General features: G+C 43.4%; 1 protein-coding gene across 1 annotated transcript in view; it reads left to right on the top strand.

Moving 5' to 3' along the window:
* Nucleotides 1-20,851, top strand: part of LOC126283968 (probable 18S rRNA (guanine-N(7))-methyltransferase) — a 65,594-nt gene that overhangs the window by 18,336 nt on the left and 26,407 nt on the right. The window contains exon 4 of the mRNA XM_049982426.1: nt 20,605-20,798. Within this exon, the coding sequence (XP_049838383.1) occupies nt 20,605-20,798 (194 nt within the window). The remainder of the gene's footprint in view (nt 1-20,604; nt 20,799-20,851) is intronic.

Here is a 20,851-nt window from a genome sequence, read left to right as displayed (position 1 = left end):
TAGTATAAGTTTATATGCCAACACAGATGATGATGAAATTTGAAGAAGGTATGATGAGATAAAGTAAATTAATTGGGTTGTTAAGGTAGAGGAAAAGTTTGTAATGGGGGACTGAAATGCAACAGCAGGAAACAGAAGAGAAGGAAAAGTAGTAGGAGCATATGGACTGGAGGAAAGGAATGAAAGAGGAACCTGTCTGGTAAAATTTTGTATAGAACATAATTTAATTATTGCTAACACTTGGTTTAAGAGTCGTCTAAGAAGGCTCTATATGTGGAAGAGACCTGGAGACACTGGACGATTTCCGATTAGAGGTAGATTAGAGGAGATTGAGGACAGGAGCATTATGGTGGGCGGGAATACGGATGTTTAAGAAATAAGTTTGGCAGAAAGTGCAGAATAACTAAGCAAGAATCGCAAGGCTGTAGGAGCATGTATAACTAGTGGAAAAGTGAATACCGTCCATAGGAAGGTTAAATAAACATTTTGAGAAAAGAAAAGCAATGGTATGAATATAAAGAAGTCAGGTGGAAAGGCACTGCTGAGCAAAGAAGGAAATGTAGAAAGGTGGAAGAACTGTATAGAGGGGTTCCACAAGGAAAATAAACTGGAATGCAATGTTATAGAAAGGGAGGAGGAAGTAGATGAAGATGAGACGGGGAATATGATACTGCAAAGAGAATTTGACAGAGAATGGAAAGACATAAGCCAAAACAAGGCCCCTGGAGTAGACATATTTCTCTCAGAACAACTGATATCATTGGGAGAACCAGCCATGAGTAGACTGTTCCAGCTGGTGTACAAGAGACACAAGACAGGGGAAATGCCTTCAGACTTGAAGAATGTAATAATTCATATTTCAAAGAAAGAAGGTGCTGACAGGAGTGAGTATTACCGAACTACCACTTTAGTAAGTCATTGTTGCAAAATGTTGACATGAATTATTTGCAGAAGAATGGAAAAACTGGTAAAAACCAGCCTCAGGGGAGATCATTTTGGGTTCCAGAAAACTGTAGGAATGTGCGAGACAGTACTGATCATATGACTTATCTTAGGAGAAGAGTTAAAGAAAGAAAAATCTACATCTGATGGTTGCAATCTGTAAATGATATCGTGATCTATTAATAAAGTCTAGGAAACTGTATGGAGATTGCGTTACCTGTTTTTGCTTGTAACAAGTGTACATAGGGCCACAATATGTCTTCAAGGTACAATGGTGATCATAGTATCTGCAAGAGATGAAGCCTCTGCATGGGCTTTTGTGTTAATGCCATACATCATCTTGCCAGGAAAGAGTAATACAGCAACCTGTGAATGAGTGTACACAGTATAACAATACTGTGCAGAAACAGAAGAAGATATGTGAGTTGCTTCAATGTTTCACTTTTTTTTTTTTTTTTTTTTTTTTTTTTTTTTTTTTTGTCGTAGCTTGAGAGCTCAACTTCTGTGCATGTTCCTTAAGTTTCATATAGAAAGAATTTACAAGAAAATGAACACCCTTAGCCACTTACTGGCATTGGCATACGTCAACAGGAACAGATGAAAATGTGTGCCCCGACTGGGACTCGAACCCGGGATCTCCTGCTTACGTGGCAGATGCTCTAGCCATCTGAGCCACCGAGGACACAGAGGATAGTGCGACTGCAGGGATTTATCTCTGGCACGCCTTCTACAAAACCAACATTCTCAATGAGCTGTATGGTCACCAATGGTATCTGTTCTTTCGGACATGTCCGAAGGAACAGATACCATCTTAATAAATATATAAAAAATAGAAAGAGTAATTGTTTTTCTTTGTGACAGTATGTGGAGATAGTGAGAGAACAACCTCATTGTGTTACCAATGAAAATATTATACATGCTCAAGCATTTCAGTTCCAGCATTATACAAGACTGCAACACCTAGTGTGAAGTTCGATCGTCCTACACTATCACGGTCGTACCTAAACCAATTTCTGGTGCAGACATCGACAACTACAAGATGAGAAATCAAATCTGAACTCAAACATGTAAAGGGAACAAAGCAGTGTGTAGCATTTGTGTACTCAGTGTTTGACAATGTTGACTTGAATACAGTATTGGAAATTCTGAAGGTAGTGGGGATAAAATACAGGGAGCAAAAGGGATTCACAGCTTGTACACAAACCAGACTGCAGTTGTAAGAATTGACAGACATTAAAGGGAAGCCATAGTTGGGAAGGGCGCAAGACAGGGTTGTAGCCTACCCCCAATATTGTTCAGTCTGTGCATTGAACAAACTGTAAAGGAACCAAATAAAGATTTGGAGAATTAATTAAAGTGTGGTGAGAAGAAATAAGGACTTTCAGGTTTCCCAGTGACATTGTAATTCCAGCATAGAGAACAAAGGATTTGAAAGAGCAGTTGAATGGAATGGTCTGTGTCTTGAAAAGAAGTTATAAGATGAATAACAACAGAAACAAAACAAGAGTGGTGGAATGTAGTTGAATTAAACTGGGAATTAAATTACAAAATAAAACGCTGAAAGTAGATGATGTGTTTTGCTACTTGGTCAGTAAAATAACTTATGAGGGGCAAAGCTGAGAGCAACTAAAATGTAGATTTGTAATGGCAAGAAAACTGTTTCTGAAGAAAAGAAATTTCTTAATCTCGAATATAGATTCAAGTTTTAGAAAGTCTCTTCTAAAGGTATTTGCCTGGTGTGTACCCTTACATGGGTGTGAAACATGGACGTTAAGCATTTCAGACAAGAAGAGAATAGAAGTTTTTGAAATGTGGAGCTATACGAGAATACTGGAGATTAATATGTAAAATAAAGGGAAAACAACCACTCACCCATAACTGACTGACATGCAGCAAATGGAAATATGCACAGAAAACTATTTAAACTAGTTTTCGAGCATTTGCTCTTTCTCTAGTAGAAGCACTCACATTCATGTGCACAACCACAGAGACTCCCAAACACACTCACCCATATCCATGGCAAGACTGACTGTTGATTGTCGAAAGCAATCCCCCGAACAGATCAGAAGAGTATGGAGGGTCTGGGGATTGACACACAAGGAGAGGATTTAGGGGAGTAGTGTGAGGCAGGTGTCTCCATAGCTGACTTCCTGGCTGCACAACAAGATGCTCAGAGGGTAGAGTATATAAAAGATAAAGGGTAGGGAGAGGAGGGGAAGGGAAGTGAGGGGAGAAGAGGAAAGTAAAGATGGGGGGGAGAGAGAGGGGGGGGGGAGAGAGAGAGAGAGAGAGAGAGAGAGAGAGAGAGAGAGAGAGAGAGACTGCTTGGGAAGGAGAGGAAGAATGGTGAGAGAAGATGGTACAAGATCTAGATAGGTAAGAAGTGGTGTGGACAGAAGAGGAGGAAAAAGGTAATGTGAGACAGTGGGAAACAGTTAGTGGAGGTTTAAGCCAGGGTGTAGGGGCATTGCAAGAGTGCAGAATATGCTGAAGAGACTATTCATACCAGCCTAGTTCAGAGATACTAATGCAAGAATTGGAGTATCCAAATGGCTCACATAGTGAAGCAGTTGCTGTTGAAGTCATTTGTATTGCAGTGGGTACCACAAGATTAAGTTTGTAGTTTGGCACAGTTTTGCAGCAGTTGTTCATGCTGGTTACTTGTCATGCCCACATAGAGTGTTGTACAGTTAATTGCAGCATGTTGTTGTTGTTGTTGTTGTTGTTGTTGTTGTTGTTGTCTTTGTCTTCAGTTCGAAGGCTGGTTTCATGCAGCTCTTCGTGCTACCCTATCCTCTGCAAGCCTCTTCACCTCCAAGTTACTACTGCAGCCTACATCCTTCCAAACCTGCTTGGTGTATTCATCTCTTGGTCTCCCTCTGTGATTTTTACCCTCCCTGTTTCCCAGCAGTATTAAATTGGTTGATCCCTTCATGTCTCGGAATGTGTTCTACCAACCATGCCCCTTCTTCTAGTTAGGTTGTGCCACAAATTTTTCTTCTTTTCAGTTGTATTCTGTACCTCCTCATTAGTTACATGACTTACCCATCCAATCTTCAGCATTTTTCTGTAACACCACATTTCAAAAGCTTCTGTTCTCTTCTTGTTTAAACTGTTTATCGTCCATGTTTAACTTCCAAACCTGGCTGTACTCGATACAAACACTTTCAGAAAGGATTTCCTGATACTTAAATCTATACTCAGTGTTAACAAATTATCTTCTTCAGAAACACCTTTTTGCTATTGACAGTTACATTTTATATCCTCTCTACTTCAACCATCATCATTTAGTTTGTTGTTCAAGTAGCAAAACTGGTCTTCTACTTCAAGGGTCTCATTTCCTAATCTAATTCCCTCAACATCACTGGATTTAATTCGGTAACATTCTGTACCTCTCATTTTGCTTTTGTTGATCTTCATCAAATATCATCTTTTCAAGACATTGTCCATTATGTTCAACTGCTCTTCCAAGTTCTTTGCTGTCTCTGAGAGATTTACAATGTCCTCAGCAAACCTCAAAGCTCCCCTGGTCTTTAATTCCTACTCCAGCTTTTTATTTTGTTTCCTTTACTGCTTGCTCAGTATGAGGATTGAATAACATCGGGGATAGGCTACAATCCTGCCTAACTCCCTCCTCAACAATTGCTTTCCTTTCATGCCCCTCAACTCTTATAACTGCCCTCTGGTTTCTGTACAAGTTGTAAATAGCCTTTTGCTCCCTGTATTTTACTCCCGCTACCTTCAGAATTTTGAAGAGAGTGTTCCAATCAACATTGTCAGAATCTTTCTCTAAGTCTACAAATGCTATAAATGCAGGTTTGCCTTTTCGCAACCTATCTTCTATGATAAGTCGTAGAGTGGAACTGCAATTATTATGCTCTTCTTCAAGTCTGAGGATATTTTGCTTGTCTCGTACATCTTTCGCACCAGATGGAAGGAGTCTGTCATGGCTGGCTCTCCCAAGGCTATCAGCATTTCTAATGGAATGTTGCTTATTTCCGGGCCCTTGTTTTGACTTATATCCTTCAGTGCTCTGTCAAATTCTTGTCGCAGTATTGTATCTCCCATCTGTCCGCCCCTGGTAGCTGAGTGGTCAGTGCGAGAGCATGTCATTCCTAAGGGCCTGGGTTTGATTCGCAGCTGGGTCAGAGATTTTCTCCACTCAGGGACTGGATGTTGTGTTGTGCTAATCATCGTCATTTCATCCCCATATACGCACAAGTCGCCTAAGTGGCGTCAAATCGAAAGACTTGCAACAGGCAAACGGTCTACCCGACGGCAGGCCCTAGTCACATGACATTTATCATCTCCCATCTCATCTTCATCTGTGCCCTCTTCCATTCCCATAATATTGCCTTCATTTACATCTACCTTGTATAGACCCTCTGCGTACTCCTTTCTGCTTTCCTTTCTTTGTTAAAACTAGTTTCCCATCTGGGCTTTTGACATTCATGCAGATGTTATTGAATCTGCATATTGAGCAAGCAATAAAGGAAACAAAAGAAAAGTTCAGAGTAGGTATTAAAATCCATGGAGAAGTAATAAAAACCTTGAGGTTCGCCAATGACATTGTAATCCCGTCAGAGACAGCAAAGGACTTGGAAGTGCAGTTGAACGGAATGGACGGTGTCTTGAAAGGAGGGTATAAGATGAACATCAACAAAAGCAAAACAAGGATAATGGAATGTAGTCGAATTAAGTCGGGTGATGCTGAGGGAATTAGATCAGGAAATGAGACACTTAAAGTAGTAAAGGAGTTTTGCTAATAGGGGAGTAAAATAACTGATGATGGTCGAAGTAGAGAGGATATAAAATGTAGACTGGTAATGGCAAGGAAAGCGTTTGTGAAGAAGAGAAATTTGTTAACATTGAGTATAGATTTAAGTGTCAGGAGGTCGTTTCTGAAAGTATTTGTATGGAGTGTAGCCATGTATGGAAGTGAAACGTGGACAATAACTAGTTTTGACAAGAAGAGAATAGAAGCTTTTGAAATGTGGTGCTACAGAAGAATGGTGAAGATTATATGGGTAGATAACATAACTAATGAGGAGTTATTGAATAGAATTGGGGAGAAGAGGAGCTTGTGGCACAACTTGACTAGAAGAAGGGATCGGTTGGTAGGACATGTTCTGAGACATTGAGGGATCACCAATTTAGTATTGGAGGGCAGCGTGGAGGGTAAAAATCACAGAGGGATATCAAGAGATGAATACACTAAGCAGATTCAGAAGGATGTAGGTTGCAGTAGGTACTGGGAGATGAAGAATCTTGCACAGGATAGAGTAGCATGGAGATCCACATCAGACCAGTCTCAGGACTGAAGACCACAACAACAATAAAACAGATGATTCTCTTTTCTCCAGAGCTCTGTAGGCGGCATCTGTCTCTCACCTAGTGATGTACGCATGTAAATCCTTACATTCATCCTCCAGTCATTCCCGCTTAGCCATTTTGCACTTCCTGTCAGTCTCATTTTTTAGATGGTCATATTCCTTTTCGCCTGCTTCATTCACTGCATTTTCATATTTTCTCCTTTCATCATTTAAATTCAATCTCTCTTGTGTCTCCAAGGGATTCCTACTTACTAGCCCTCGTCTTTTCACCTACTTGATCTTCCACCGCCTTCAGTATGCAGTATGCGTTCTTCTTCTATTGTATTTCTTTCCTGTTTTCTTGTCAGTCGTTCCCTAATGCTCCCTCTGAAACCCTCTCCAACCTCTGGTTCTCTCAGTGTATCCAGGTCCCATTTCCTTAAATTCTACCTCTTGGCAGTTTAATGAGCTTTAATCTACAGTTCATAACCAATAATTTGTGGGCAGAGTTCATATATGCTGCCCCTGGAAATGTTTTAAAATTTAAAATCTTGTTCTGAAATATTGGTCTTACCATTATATAATCAGTCTGAAACCTTCCAGTGTCTCCAGGTTTCTTCCACATTTACAGTCTTCTTTCATTATCCTTAAACCAAATGTTAGCTATATTTAAATTATGCTCTGTGCTAAATTCTACCAGGCTGCTTCCCCTTTCATTCCTTTCCCTCAGTACATATTCTTCTGATATTTTTCTCTCTCTTCCTTTTAATAATATCGAATTTCAGTCCCCTGTGACTGTTAAATTTTCATGTTCCTCGACTATCTGAATAATTTATTTTATCTTATCATATATTTCAGGAATCTCTTCCTCATCTGTGGAGCTAGTTGACATACAAACTTGTACTACTGTGGTGGGTGTGGGCTTCATGCCTATCTTGGCTACAATAAAGTGTTCACTTTGCTATTTGTAGTAACTTATGTGGATTCCTATTTTTCTTTTTGTATTCATTATTAAACATACTCCTGAATGATCCGTATTTGATTTTGAATTTATAACCCTGTATTCCCCAGACCCCAAGTCCTGTTCCTCCTGCCACCAAACTTTACTAACTCCCACTATACCTAACTTTAACTTGCCCATTTCCCTTTTTAAATTTTTTAACCTACCACCCCAATTAAGGGATCTAACATTACACACTTCAGTCCATAGAATGCCAGTTTCCTTTTTCCTGATAACAACATCCTCCTGAGTAGTTGCTGGCCAGAGATTTGAATGAGGGACTATTTTACCTCCAGAATATTTTATCCAAGAGAGTGTCATCATTTAATGATACAGTAAAACTGCATGCTTTTGGGAAAAATTAAGGCTACAGTTTCGCATTGCTTTCAGCTGTTCACAGTACCAGCACAGTAAGGCCGTTTTGGCCAGTGTTAAAAGGCCAGATCAGACAATCAACCAGACTGTTGCCCCTGCAACTACTGAAAAGGCTTCTGCCCCTCTTCAGGAACCATATATTTATCTGGTCCCTCGACAGATACCCCTCCTTTGTGGTTGCCCCTAGAATATAGCTGTCTATATTGCTGAGGCATGCAAGCCTCACCACCAACGGCAAGGTTCATGGGGTAAGGAGACCTGCAGCATCACTGATATACAACATGGCTGATTTCACATGGCTCTGCATTTTGTATGATAGGAAGTGCCTATGACTGGATTGCAGTAGTAGGTGGTGCGTGGGCATATGGGTCTGGTCTTGCACCTAGGAAAACCACAAGGGAATGCCCCATTTGGAGCAGGGTTGGAATGGGAATAGACAAGAACAACAAATATTGAAGCTATAGTGAAGGATGTGCTTGAACTTTTCAAGGCCAGGGTGAGATCAGAGGAGTACTGTTTAGTGTCTGCTTAACAGGTTTACTGGTGTCAGTGGGGGGGGGGGGGGGGGAAGAGATTTATTTATAGATGAGCTGGATGGGATACTGTCTATTAGTAACAGCTCCGGTATGGATAATAGTATGTATTGACAAATCCTGCTTTCCACTGCAGACATGGCATCCATGGGTGGGGAGGCTGTAAAGAAGAGACTTTTTGATATGGAACAGGTGAAATGTTGTGGAGATGCTGGTGGTAGTAGGTGTTCTTATATGAACCGACATATTTTTGGAGCCATTTTAGAGGTGGAGATCAACATCAAGCAGAGTGACTCGTTGAGCTGAGGAAGACTAGTTGAATTGGATATAGGAGTGGGTGTAGAGGTTATATAAGAAACAGCAAAGGTTGTCACTGCCATATCTTCAAAATGTCATCAGTGAATCAGAACCAGACATGGGGGTTTTATGTGCTGACTGGAGAGGAAGGCTATCTCCAGAGGCCCATAAATGAGTTGGCATAGGGTGATGGCATGTGAGTACGCATTACAGTACTATGCATTTGCTTATATATTTGGCCTTCAGAAGTGAAATAAAAATTTTGGGTCAGGATGTGGTGGGCTAGAATTAGGAAAGAGATAGTAAGTTTGGTATCAGAAGGCCATGTACATAGAGGGATGTTGTTATGTAAGAACATCACATCCACACTGATTAACAAGGCATCTGGTGGTAATAGGACAGGGACTATGTAAAGGCAGTGAAGGAAGTGAGTGATGTCTTGTATGTGAGGTGGGAAGTTACAGGCAATAGTTTGGATGGGTTGGTCAGCAAAGGTATAGGTTCATTCTGTGGGAATATTGTACCGAGCCACAATGGGACAACCAATAGGAAATCCTGTGGGGTGAGGTTTGTGCAGTATGGGGAGTGGGTAAAAGGTAGGAGTGCAGGGAGTTGCCATTGTGAGGAGGAACGTAGATTCAATTGTCAGGCTTTGGGGTGAACCTAACTCCTTGGGGAGCTACTGGAGATTCTGTTGGACTTATGGAATGAGATCATGGTTTCAAGTTTCATATGCAGAGGTGTTGGAAAGTTACCAGAGATCCTCAGCCACATAGTTACTACTTTGACTGCTGTGAAGGAGCCTTTGTCTATTGGAAGGATGATGATGTCTGGATTGATTTTCAGGTTACAGACAGCTGTTTCTGCAAAAGTCTAACACCTGCAGAAGTCTTAGTACTTTCTGAAGGCCTCCCCAACCCTAGTCCAGCCATGTTAGACTTAAAGGCCCTTCTTTCCTTAACCCATTTTCTGCTGTGGAAACTTTTCTTTGCTCCACACCCCACTGACAGCAGCCATCCAGAACCATATATAGTGTCTTGTCTAAAATAGTTACGAACTCGGTCTAACCATGATCCTCCTCACCTTCCACCCAGTCATCTCCTGGTAAACCTCCAGGAATTCCTCATTTTGAACTTGGCCTTACTTTCCTTTCCTAAACTTCTTCCCAGTGAGTCCTTTACTTGTATGGAGCACACAGCTAACAGTAACCTGAAAACTAATCAAGACTTTTTATCATCCTTCGCACAGTGGTCATGAATCATAGTGACTATGTAGCTGAGGGCCTCCGCCAACTTTCCAGCACTTCTGCATACAAGCCTTACAACCATCATCCCATCCCAGAAGTCCAACAGAACCTCTGGCAGCTCCCCAAGGACTTAGGTCCATCCCAAAACCTGACAACTGAATCCATCTCCCTCCGCCCACCTGTAGCCCCCAACACTTGTACCTTTTACTTACTCCCCAAACTCCACAAACACTACCCCACAGGTCTCCCAACTACTCATCCCATTGTGGCTGGTAGCAGTGCTCCACAGAATGAATGTTGTGGACCAACAAACCCAAACTATTGTCCATAACTTCCCATCGTACAAACAAATCCTTATCCAGCTTGTCCATAAACAGATCTCCCGTGCCATCTCCTCCTCTGACACCAGTAAACCTAATAAAAAGCAACTGACCAGCACTCCTCTGCTGTCGTCATCCTTCACCAGAGATTCAGTTTATCTCTCTTTGTGTCCTGAAATGAGGAGTCGTAACCAGAAACCTACAGACTATCCTTGTCCATTCTTATGTCAACCCTGCTGCCAGTAGGCCTTTTCCTTGGGGTCGACCCAGGTTCAAGACCGGTCCCATGTGCCCGTCCACCTCCTGCCACTGTTAGGCATTTCCTATCCTACAAAAGGCAAGACTGTATGAAAGCAGCCATGTTACGTATTTGCTATGCTGCTATTACTGTACATACAGCATCCTATGTGGGCACGCTTAGCTACCAGCGTGCATGAATGGTTGCAGCCACACTGGGCAAATTGCTAACTTGACCATCCAGTGGCCAAACATGTTGCACACCACAACAGCAACTTCACTATGCAAACTGTTTGGTTTCTACCTACCTACCTACCTACCTACCTAGCTAGCTACCTACCTACTTACCTAGCTACCTACCTACTTACCTACCTGTTACGTGCTCTTCCTTCTGAATTCCTTTCATGTTGTAGTGGTGCTGCTGTGTCATCTGTGTAGAGACGTGCCTCATATTATCCCACTACCGCTTCCTCACCTCACCGTTCTTCCCTAGCTCCTCTCCTCCATCATCCACCCAGGCAAATGCTATTTATAATAAACGGTCAGTCTCGCTGTGGCCACGGGCCATGTGCATGTGTGTGTCTGTGGTTGGGTGCGAGGGTGTGTTTGCTTGTACCAGGAATAGAGTAAGAACTCTAAAGCTATTATGAATAGTTTTTTATTACATATTTCTATGTGCCACACATCAGCCAGCTGTAGGTAAATGATAGCTTTTATTTTATTTTTATGTGTTATTCGTAGTTCATCGTGTAACTTATGAGGAGCTCCAAAATCAGATGACAGAGAAAAGAAATGTATAGTCCAACTTCACTTTAAAAAAGGGATTGGTTGATAGAAGACATTCTGATGCCTCAAAGAACTGTAAATTTGGTATTGGAGAGGAATGTGAGTGTTAAAATTTGTAGATGGACCCTAAGGGATGAATACAGTAAGAAAGTTCAAATGGACGTAAGTTGCAGTAGGTATTAAGAGATGATGGGGCCTTGTGGCGATACCTGTAAGACACCGCTAGCCCACGCCTCTCGCGGTGTGCGTTTAACCCCATTTAAATGACGCGCCAAGCGCGTGCCCAGCGGCTGTACGATTAATTAAATAATCGGCATGCGAATCACAGTTGAAATCTCTGGTCCAGAGGGACATGAAGAGGCTGTGGTCCAGAGAGAGAGTAGTGTCAGTCGAGTCTTGTTCAGTCTTAAGAGTCAGTCGAGCTAGAAAGTGTCTTGTGAAACGATCATTCTGTGGATAATATTAGTGTGATGATTTTTTTTATATGTGTTGTGTTGTCTTCTTCGATGAGTAAAAAAAAAAATATAGGTAAAATAAATTTTTGTGATGTCCATCAATAAGTTCATTCCAGTAAAAATAGAACCACTTCCCTTCACCTTTATTCACCCTTTTTTCTTTCTTTCCTTTCAACAAATCAAAAAAACAAAAAATTACCACCCTCCTTTTTTTTTTTTAATTCCGGACATCACAGCCTGCACAAGATGATTTGTTTGGAATGCTGTATCTAACCACTCTTACGATTGAAGACCACAACAGCATTAGTGCTTCATTTGGTATCTCATTTGTGAAAGTGTGTAGCAGTCAAACATAGCACTGTATTAGTATCATTAGGTGTGAATGCATTGTTAAATTTGCAGGTGAATACTTCAGCTTTGTGTTGGTTGTGTTCAGTTGCAACAGATTGGGCCATGAAACGGGAAGTGGGAATTCATTCATTGAGTATACGAATGATAAGAATTTTCTAATGTTTTTTGAGAAACCAGTGCCAATCTCTGGCTTCAAACATTGTTGTAGACTTTCACACACAACCTTCCTTAAGGATGCACAAGTCGCCATTCATTTTTTTCTATAATTTTCCTGTATTCTCTTACATAGTTTCACACTCATATTCCCCCTGTGGGTCTGGGGGTTAGAATAGTCCCCAGGTATCCCTGCCTGTTGTAAGAGGCGACTGAAAGAAGTCTCACACTTTTCGATCCTGTAAGTTCAGGTCCCATTTTATGGTTTGATCTGCCACTTTCCAAATTATACAGAAGTGCTGGCCATGTGGGGAAGTACACTTTACGTGGTGCATGAGTTATCCATAGCGCCCTTAGTTTCGATCTCCTGATCCTCTTGTTATGGCTTTGCATCTCCACTTGCAATTCAACTATTTGTGTGAGGACACTTTCCGGCGTATGTCATCTTCTTCCGTTGTCTGCTGTCCTCTTTCGCCCCCGTGACTACTGGATTTCTCTGTGCCCAATATCCAGCATGGTAGCCAGTCTGTTGTGGTGGGGCTGTCATGTACCCATTTGGTGGTATCCCCCTGACACCACAGGGATCGCCATTGCTGATGCCTGAGCTGTAAACTCCCCATGTATGCCAAGGAGTAGGTGCCCGCCTTCCTGGGACATCAGGACTCCTGGCAACGGCCGTCATATCAGGTGGCCTTTGCTGTGGCTTGGTGGTGCCCATGGGGAGAGCCCCTGATCGGAGTGGGTGGCATCAGGGCGGATGACCTGCAAAGAAGTGGACTGTCATGTCTTGCTGGTGACCGTATGTTGCCAGCAGTCTCTAAGAAGGGCAAGATCGAGTACAATGCTGACAGATATGACCCAAAATCATTTCCCTTCCTTGCTACACCAGGAGAGGAACGTAGGGCTACAGAAAGAAGACAGCTATATTCGCCTTGGTATTTAGCCTGTAGCAGAATGGATGGGGACTCCTTTCTACATATGAAGCCTCAGTTTTTTGTTAATATCTTGAGGATAAGTTTGGGGAAGTGAAAGCGGTGTTCAGGATGAGAAGTGATGTAGTCTTGATTCACACAGCATCCCTAGCCCGACCTCGGGCATTGCTCGCTTGTGATTGGCTGGATGATATTCGTGTTTCTGTCACTCCCCATAAAAGCCTCAACATGGTCCAGGGGCTTATTTTCCATCGTGACTTCCTCTTGCAGTCTGTTGACAAGCTTCGCACCAGTCTAGAACGGCGGGGTTTTCATTTCATCCAGTGCGTTTACAGGGGACCCAAAGACAACGGAGTTGCTACCGGTGCCTTCATCTTGGCCTTTGAGGGTGATTCATATCCTGAAAAGGTCAAGGTGATGGTTTACCGCTGTGATGTCCCTCCCCCTATGCGGTGCTTTAAGTGCTGGAAATTCGGGCACATGTCTTTCTGATACACTTCCAATGTCACATATAGAGACTGCGGACGTCCACTGCATCCAGGTACTCCCTGTGCGCCTCTTCCCACATGCATCAACTGCGGAGAGCAGTACATCCCGTACTCACCAGACTGCAGAGTACTCCGAAAAGAGCAGAAAATCATGGAGTACAATACCCTGCACCGGTTGGCTTACCAAGAGGCTAAACATAAATTTGAACGATTACACCCTGTTCGGTTGACCTCCAAATACACTGCAGCTACACAAGTACCAGTCGTACCACACTGTGCCACGAACAGTGGGCCCTCCAGGTCTCCAGAATACATCTGCCCCCCTTGGTGGTAGGGGGAAAAACTCCTTCCATTGCTCCCAAAGTACCTACTTCGGGAGCAGTGCCACCCCAAACACAGGGGACATCAGTTTCCCCCCAGCTGGAGAAGGAACAGCCTCCTCTGGTTCCTATCATCACCACCACCACCATTCCCTACCAATTCTGCACCTGTGGATGAGGTGGAGGTCTCAGCATCCCCTGAGGACCTGGATCTCTCTGATGTTTCATTTACAATAGGAATGGATAAAAATACTGAATCGGTGGCAGCAGGTGACCCTGAGGTGTAACATGCCTCCTTGCATGCTTCATGCCTTCCCAGCCTCACGATAATGTGATCCTCCAGTGGAATTGCTGCGGTTTTTTCCACCACCTGGCTGAGCTACGGCAACTGTTGAGCTTTACACCTGCTTTCTGCATTGCCTACCAGGAAACCGGTTTTCGTCAATGCGGACCCCTGCCCTTCGCGGCTATAAGGGATATTACATTAACCATAGTGACTACAGTGCGTCAGGTGGAGTTTGTGTCTATGTCGTAAACCCAGTATTCAGTGAACTTGTGCCCCTTCAAACCCCTCTTGAAGCTGTGGCTGTCAGGGTAAGGACGATGCAGGAAATAACTGTCTGCAATGTATATCTTCCTCCAGATGGTGCAGTATCCCTGAACGCATTGGTTGCACTGATTGATCAACTCCCTAAACTAATCCTACTTTTGGGAGATTTTAACACCCATAACACCTTGTGGGGTGGTACTGCACTTACTGACCGAGGTAGAGATGTCAAAACGTTCCTGTCTCAACTTGACCTCTGCCTCTTAAATACTGGGACCACAGCACATTTCAGTGTGGCTCATGGCACATAGTTGGCCATTGATTTATCCCTCTGCAGCCCAGGACTTCTCCCATCTGTCCACTGGAGAGCTCACAATGACTTCTGTGGTAGTGACCACTTTTCCATCTTCCTATTGCTCCCCCAGCTCTATTCCCCTGGACGCCTACAAAGATAGAGTGGGATGCTTTCACCTCTGCTGTCACCGTTGAATCTCCCACACATGGTACCATCGATGAGGTAGTCGAGCAGGTCACTAGAACGATCGTTTCTGCGGTTTTTTAGGGTGCCCCTAGCCATTAAAGAGCATTTGGCGAGCTCTGCAGCAACATAAGCAGCACATAATAGCTTTTAAATGGCTCTGTGCCCACGTAGGCCAGCTTATAAAAACACGGAAACAGGAGTGTTGAGAGAGGTACGTCTCGACCATTGGGTGCCATACGTCACCTTCCCAATTCTGGACAGAGATCAGATGTGTTTATGGGTACCAAGCCTTGACAGGTGTTACTGGCATTAACATCAATGGTGTGTTATCTACCAATGCAAACGCAATTGCTGAGCACTATTCTCAAGCCTCCACGTCAGAGAATTATCCCACAGCATTTAGCACCCTCAGACAGCGGATGGAAAGGAAAGGCCTCTCATTCACTGAACGTCACAGTGAACCCTATAATGCTCCATTTACACAGTGGGAGCTCCTCATTGCCCTTGCACATTGTCCTGACACAGGTCCTGGGCCAGATTGCATCGAGTCAGATGCTCAAAAATCTCTCGTCCGACTACAAGCGACATCTACATGTCATCGTCAACCGGATCTGGTGTGATGGCATCTTTCCATCATAATGGCGGAAGTGCACCATCATTCCAGTGCTCAAACTCGGTAAACACCTGCTTGATGTGGATAGCTATTAGCCCATCGGCCTCACCAACATTCTTTTTAAGCAATTAGAATGTATGGTAAGTTGGCAGTTGTTGTGTCCTAGAATTGCGTGGCCCACTGGCTCCATGCCAGGGCGGTTTCCACCAGGGTCACTCTGCCATTGATAATCTAGTCTCCCTCGAGTCTGCCATCTGAACAGCCTTTTCCAGACGTCAACACCTTGTTGCCATCTTTTTTTAATTTATGTAAAGCTTATGACACAACCTGGTGACATAATAGCCTTGCCGCACTATACGAGTGGGGTCTCCGGGGCCCACTCCCGATTTTTATCAAAAATTTCCTATTGATCTGTACTTTCCATGTCCAAGTTGGTGCCTCCCACAGTTACCCTCATATCCAGGAGAATGGTGTCCCACAGGGCTCTGTATTGAGTGTATCTTTATTTTTAGGGGCCATCAACGGTCTAGCAGTAGATGTCAGACTGTCGGTCTCGCCTTCTCTGTATGCAAACGTCTTCTGCATTTTATACTGCTCCTCCAGTACTGGTGTTGCTGAGCAGTGCTTATATGGAGCCGTCCACAAGGTGCAGTCATGGGCTCTATCCCAAGGTTTCCAGTTTTCAGCTGCGATGTCATGTGTCATGCACTTCTATCAGCTTTGTACCATTCATTTGGAACTAGAACTTTACCTTAATGACAATCCACTCGTGGTAGTGGAGACATATAGATTCTTAAGACTAGTTTTCGATGCTTCGTTGACATGGCTTCCTCATCTTTGTCAGCTGAAGCGGAAGTGCTGGCAGCATCTCAATGCCCTCTGCTGCCTGAGCAGCACCAACTGGGGTGCAGATCGCTCTATGCTGCTGTGGCTCTACAGGGCCCTTGTTCAATCGTGCATTGACTATGGAGTCTGGTTCATGGTTCAGCAGTGCCGGCAACATTGCGTTTACTCAACCCAATGCACCACTGTGGCATTCGACTGGCAACAGGAGCTTTTAGGACGAGTCCGATGACCAGCGTCCTGGTGGAGGCCGGAGTCCCTCCATTGAAGGTTAGGCGCACACAACTGCTCACCAGTTACAGTGCACACATTCATAGTTCTCCTGAGCATCCAAATTACCCTCTCCTTTTCCCATCCACGGCGATTCAACTACTGCATTGGAGGCCAAGGTCAGGGCTTACTACTGCGCTTCGTGTCAGATCTCTTCTCTCTGAAGTGTGTTCCTTGCCTTTACTACCTACACTTGAGGTCCATTCAGGTACATCTCCATGGTTTACACTTATGCCGAAGCTTCTCCTGGACTTTTCTAATGGTCCTAAGGACTCGGTTAACACCGCACCTCTCGGCTGTCACTTCCTCTCGATTCTTGACTTGTACCAGTACCATGAAGTTTACACTGATGGCTCGATGCCTGATGGTCACGTTGGCCTCGCATATGTTCGTGGAGGACATATTGAACAGCACTCCTTGCCAGATGACTGCAGTGTTTTCACTGCAGAGCTGGCGGCCATTTCTTGTGCTCTCGAGTGCATCCGCTCGTGTCCTGGCGAGTCGTTTCTCCTCTGTACTGACTCCTTGAGCAGCAGTCTACAAGCTAGTGACCAGTGCTACCCCACTATCCTTTGGTAGCGACCATCCAGGAGTCCATCTATGCCCTGGAATGGTTTAGTCATTCCGTGGTGTTTTTGTGGACCTCAGGAAATGACCTCGTCGACAGGCTGGCCAAACGGGCTACACGGAAACCTCTTCTGGAGATCAGCATAACTGACCTGCGATCATTATTGCGCTGCAAGGTTTTTCAGCTTCGGGGGACAGAAAGGCATAATCTCAGTATGCTCAACAAATTGCGTACCCTTAAGGAGACTACAAATGTGTGAAAGACCTCCATGCAGGTCCCTTGCAGGGACTCTGTGGTTCTCTGCCGGCTCCACATTGGGCGTAAGTGGCTAACACGTGGTTATCTCCTCTGTCGCGTGGACCCACCTCAGTGTCACTGTGGCTCACATACGATTGTCGTCCACATACTGCTGGACTGCCCACTTTTAGCTGCTCTGCGGCAGACTTTTAGCTTTCCCACCACCCTACCTTCTTTGTTGGATGACAATGCCTCAATAGCAGATTTAGTTTTACATTTTATTTGTGAAGTGGGTTTTTTTATCGTACCGCATAATAGTGGGCATTTAGTGTTCTCTCTGAGGTCACCACCTTCCCTCCATTTTAACTCTGTCGCACTTTCTTTGCATTTGTTTGTCTTGGTGGTCATTTTTCTCACTACATGTGTTCATCTCACCTTGTCTTTTTGGGGTGGACATTTTAATGTGTTACAGAGTGGCTGTCTCATCCTCTTTTTATTATTGTGATCAGCCAGCCCAGACCATCTGTTCTGTAGTTTCAATACCTTCTTCTACTTTTCCTTGTGGTGTATGTTTTCCCCATTTTTTGTTCATTCCATTTGTTTTCTTCTTAGGTGTGGTGTTGGCTGTTTTTGTACCTCGAGACTTGCTTGCGTCAAGAAAAAGGGACTGATGACCCTTTAGTTTGGCCCCTTTATACCCCAAACCAACCACCCAATCACACTCATATTGTTTATATACCAAATGTTTCTGTTTTCTTGTACAAACATTCTATTACATTCTCTGTGAAATTCACGTTGATATATCAAGCTGGTCTTTTCGTGCTTTAAATTGTTTTCTGTTAAGGATGTTCGATCACACAGTGAGCACTGTATGTTCATGCTTTGGCATTTGGAAGGATGATACCATCACTCATTGCTCCAGTGAAGACATACATAAGCATCAAAGATGTTATGGCTGTAGACCTTATCGACTTGTCATTTCCAGTCGAAACAAGTGATATGTGTCAGTATTTATCAGTACATCATCTCTCTCACACACTGACACAGAATTTTCTGATGGCATTCCAAGTCTTCTATCACACTGCAACTTAAATTGGAGTCAACACTGGAAAGAACTGTTTGATACACACACGCGCATATTCATGTACTCACTGTGAATGCACCATCCAGTGACAAATTGACAAATGCCCCACAGTTCACAAGCCTTCTGTGTACAGTATTTGATAATATCACAGTTAAAGTGGCAGCATTAGTGGTAGTCAGTAGTTGAAAGGGGTCAGTGGTTCTGTTCTTTTGAATATGTGACAGTTAATATTTGTCATACACTTATCATCCAGAACATAATGGTCACCTACCTTATAGGAGGTACATTCACTTTTTTCACAGATAACAGTGGCGAAATGTAGTGGCATGGAAGGAATGAGGCCTTGATTAGTCATTGGATGGAATTGGTACCGCAGATGTGCACAAGTGTGCTGCACGTCCCCCCCCACATCCCAGATGTGGTAAATTGGGTTCAGATCTGGTGAGTTGTGGAGACTGCACATCAGTTGTAACTCGCCACTGTGTTCCTTGAACCACTCCATCACACTTCTGGCCTCGTGACACGACACATTTATCTTGTTGAAAAATGGCATTTCTGTCAGGAAACCTGATCATCTTGAAATGGTGTACATGGTCTGCAACCAGATACTACTGGCCATCATGGTGCCTTGCTCAAGTTTTACTGGCTCCACGGATGCTCACGTGAATGTCTCCAGACCATAATGGAGTCGCCACCAGCTTGTTTCGATCCTGCAGTACAGCTGTTAAGGAAGATGATAGATTCAAGCCCTCCAATCAGCATGCTGAAGAAAGTATCGGGATTCATCAGGCCATGCAATCCTCTAACACTGCACCAACATCCAGTGCCGATGGTCACATGTCCATTTCAGTCGTAGTTGCCGATGTTGTGGTGTTAACATTGGCACACACATGGGTCGTCAGCTGTGGAGGCCCACCATTAGAAGTGTTCAGTGCACTGTGTGGTCAGGCACACTTGTCTTTGCCCAGCATTAAAATCTGATGTTCTGCCATAGTTTGCCACCTGTCCTGTTTTACCAGTCTGCCCTGCCTACAACATCCCACACATATATTGAGCAGTGGTTGTTCAACCCCATGACATCTTCAGATGGTTTCACCTTGGTTTTGCCATGTGTTGAAGACACTCAGCACAGCACTCCTTGAACACCTGGCAAATCATTCAATTTTCAAATACTTGAGCCAATCCTCCAGCCATCAGAGTCTGCCCTTGGTCAAATTCAGATTGATTGTAAGCCTTCCTCATTCTACACACAGACAGCCTGCTCACTGATACTACATGGAGCACGTGTGTGTCTGACTAGCAGTCATTCCTCACCAGGTGATGCTGCTATTGCCTAGACGGGTTTATAACAATATTAGGTTGTTGGTCATAATGATCTCGCTTATCAGTGTGTGTTTGTCATTGGTGGATGTCATAGTCATTCACTATCTCCGTCTGAGCCTTCTGGATTCTGAACTTGAAGTTATATAAATTTTACCACAGTCTGTGAACAACAAAGAAACAAATATAACCCTCCCACCTACCAAACTATGGGAACAAGTACTGTTCTTAAACGCGAATGTGCTGTTGTCTACTATGTACACTTGATACAAGTTGACAGAATTGCCTCTGGTTGCTTGTATTAGTTTTAGGTGAGAGTTCACTCTGCATGTGTGGTGGTCACTTAATTCTCATGAACTGATTTTTGCATTTAATATGTGAAAAACACTGCTAATCTTAGAGATTAGATGACAGGTTAGATTAGATTGGATTGTAGTCTCCTAAATTGTTAGTTACTTGTAGTCTCTCTCAAAAGTTACATCAGTAACAAAATTCTGAAATTCTTAAAGCTTTGCAGCACTTAAATCACAGTTGAAGTTCCGTTTTAGTAATTATAAATGGAGGTGGACGAAATTTCTGTTTTACAGCACATTTAGAGTTGTTTCCTTTTGCTCAAAGTTTTCCTGTGAAATGTTGTAGAAAGGAAACTTAGCCTTTCATATTATGGTGAAGTTTATATTCAGTATATCATTTCTGTGCTTTGTGTTTCAGAACACAGACATTGAGACAGCTTTTTAAATGCTGCTTGCGTGAACTAATGTATTTATTTCCGTAGTTATAGATTAATATTATTTTGTGTGTGTGTGTGTGTGTGTGTGTGTGTGTGTGTGTGTGTGTGTGTGTGTGTGTGTGGCAAAAAGATAATTTCCATGATTTTCATGTTGCTTTTTATAGAAATTGCACTAGAGAGGGAAGTGGAAGGTGATTTGATTCTTGGTGACCTCGGCCATGGAGTACCATTCCGAGCTGGCTCGTTTGATGGGGCTGTCAGTATTAGTGCTCTACAGTGGTTATGCAATGCTGATAAAAGAAGTCACAATCCTGTTAAACGACTGTATAAGTTTTTCAGTACATTATATGCATGTCTGGTGAGTCATGGTTCTTTATATCATTTTATATTAGCTGTTACCCACTGTTGTGC

Source organism: Schistocerca gregaria, chromosome 8 (assembly GCF_023897955.1).
Source record: "Schistocerca gregaria isolate iqSchGreg1 chromosome 8, iqSchGreg1.2, whole genome shotgun sequence".
Classification (NCBI taxonomy): Eukaryota; Metazoa; Arthropoda; class Insecta; order Orthoptera; family Acrididae; genus Schistocerca; species Schistocerca gregaria.
The sequence above is the reverse complement of the archived record's forward strand: the minus strand, read 5'-3'. Positions and strand labels throughout refer to the sequence as shown.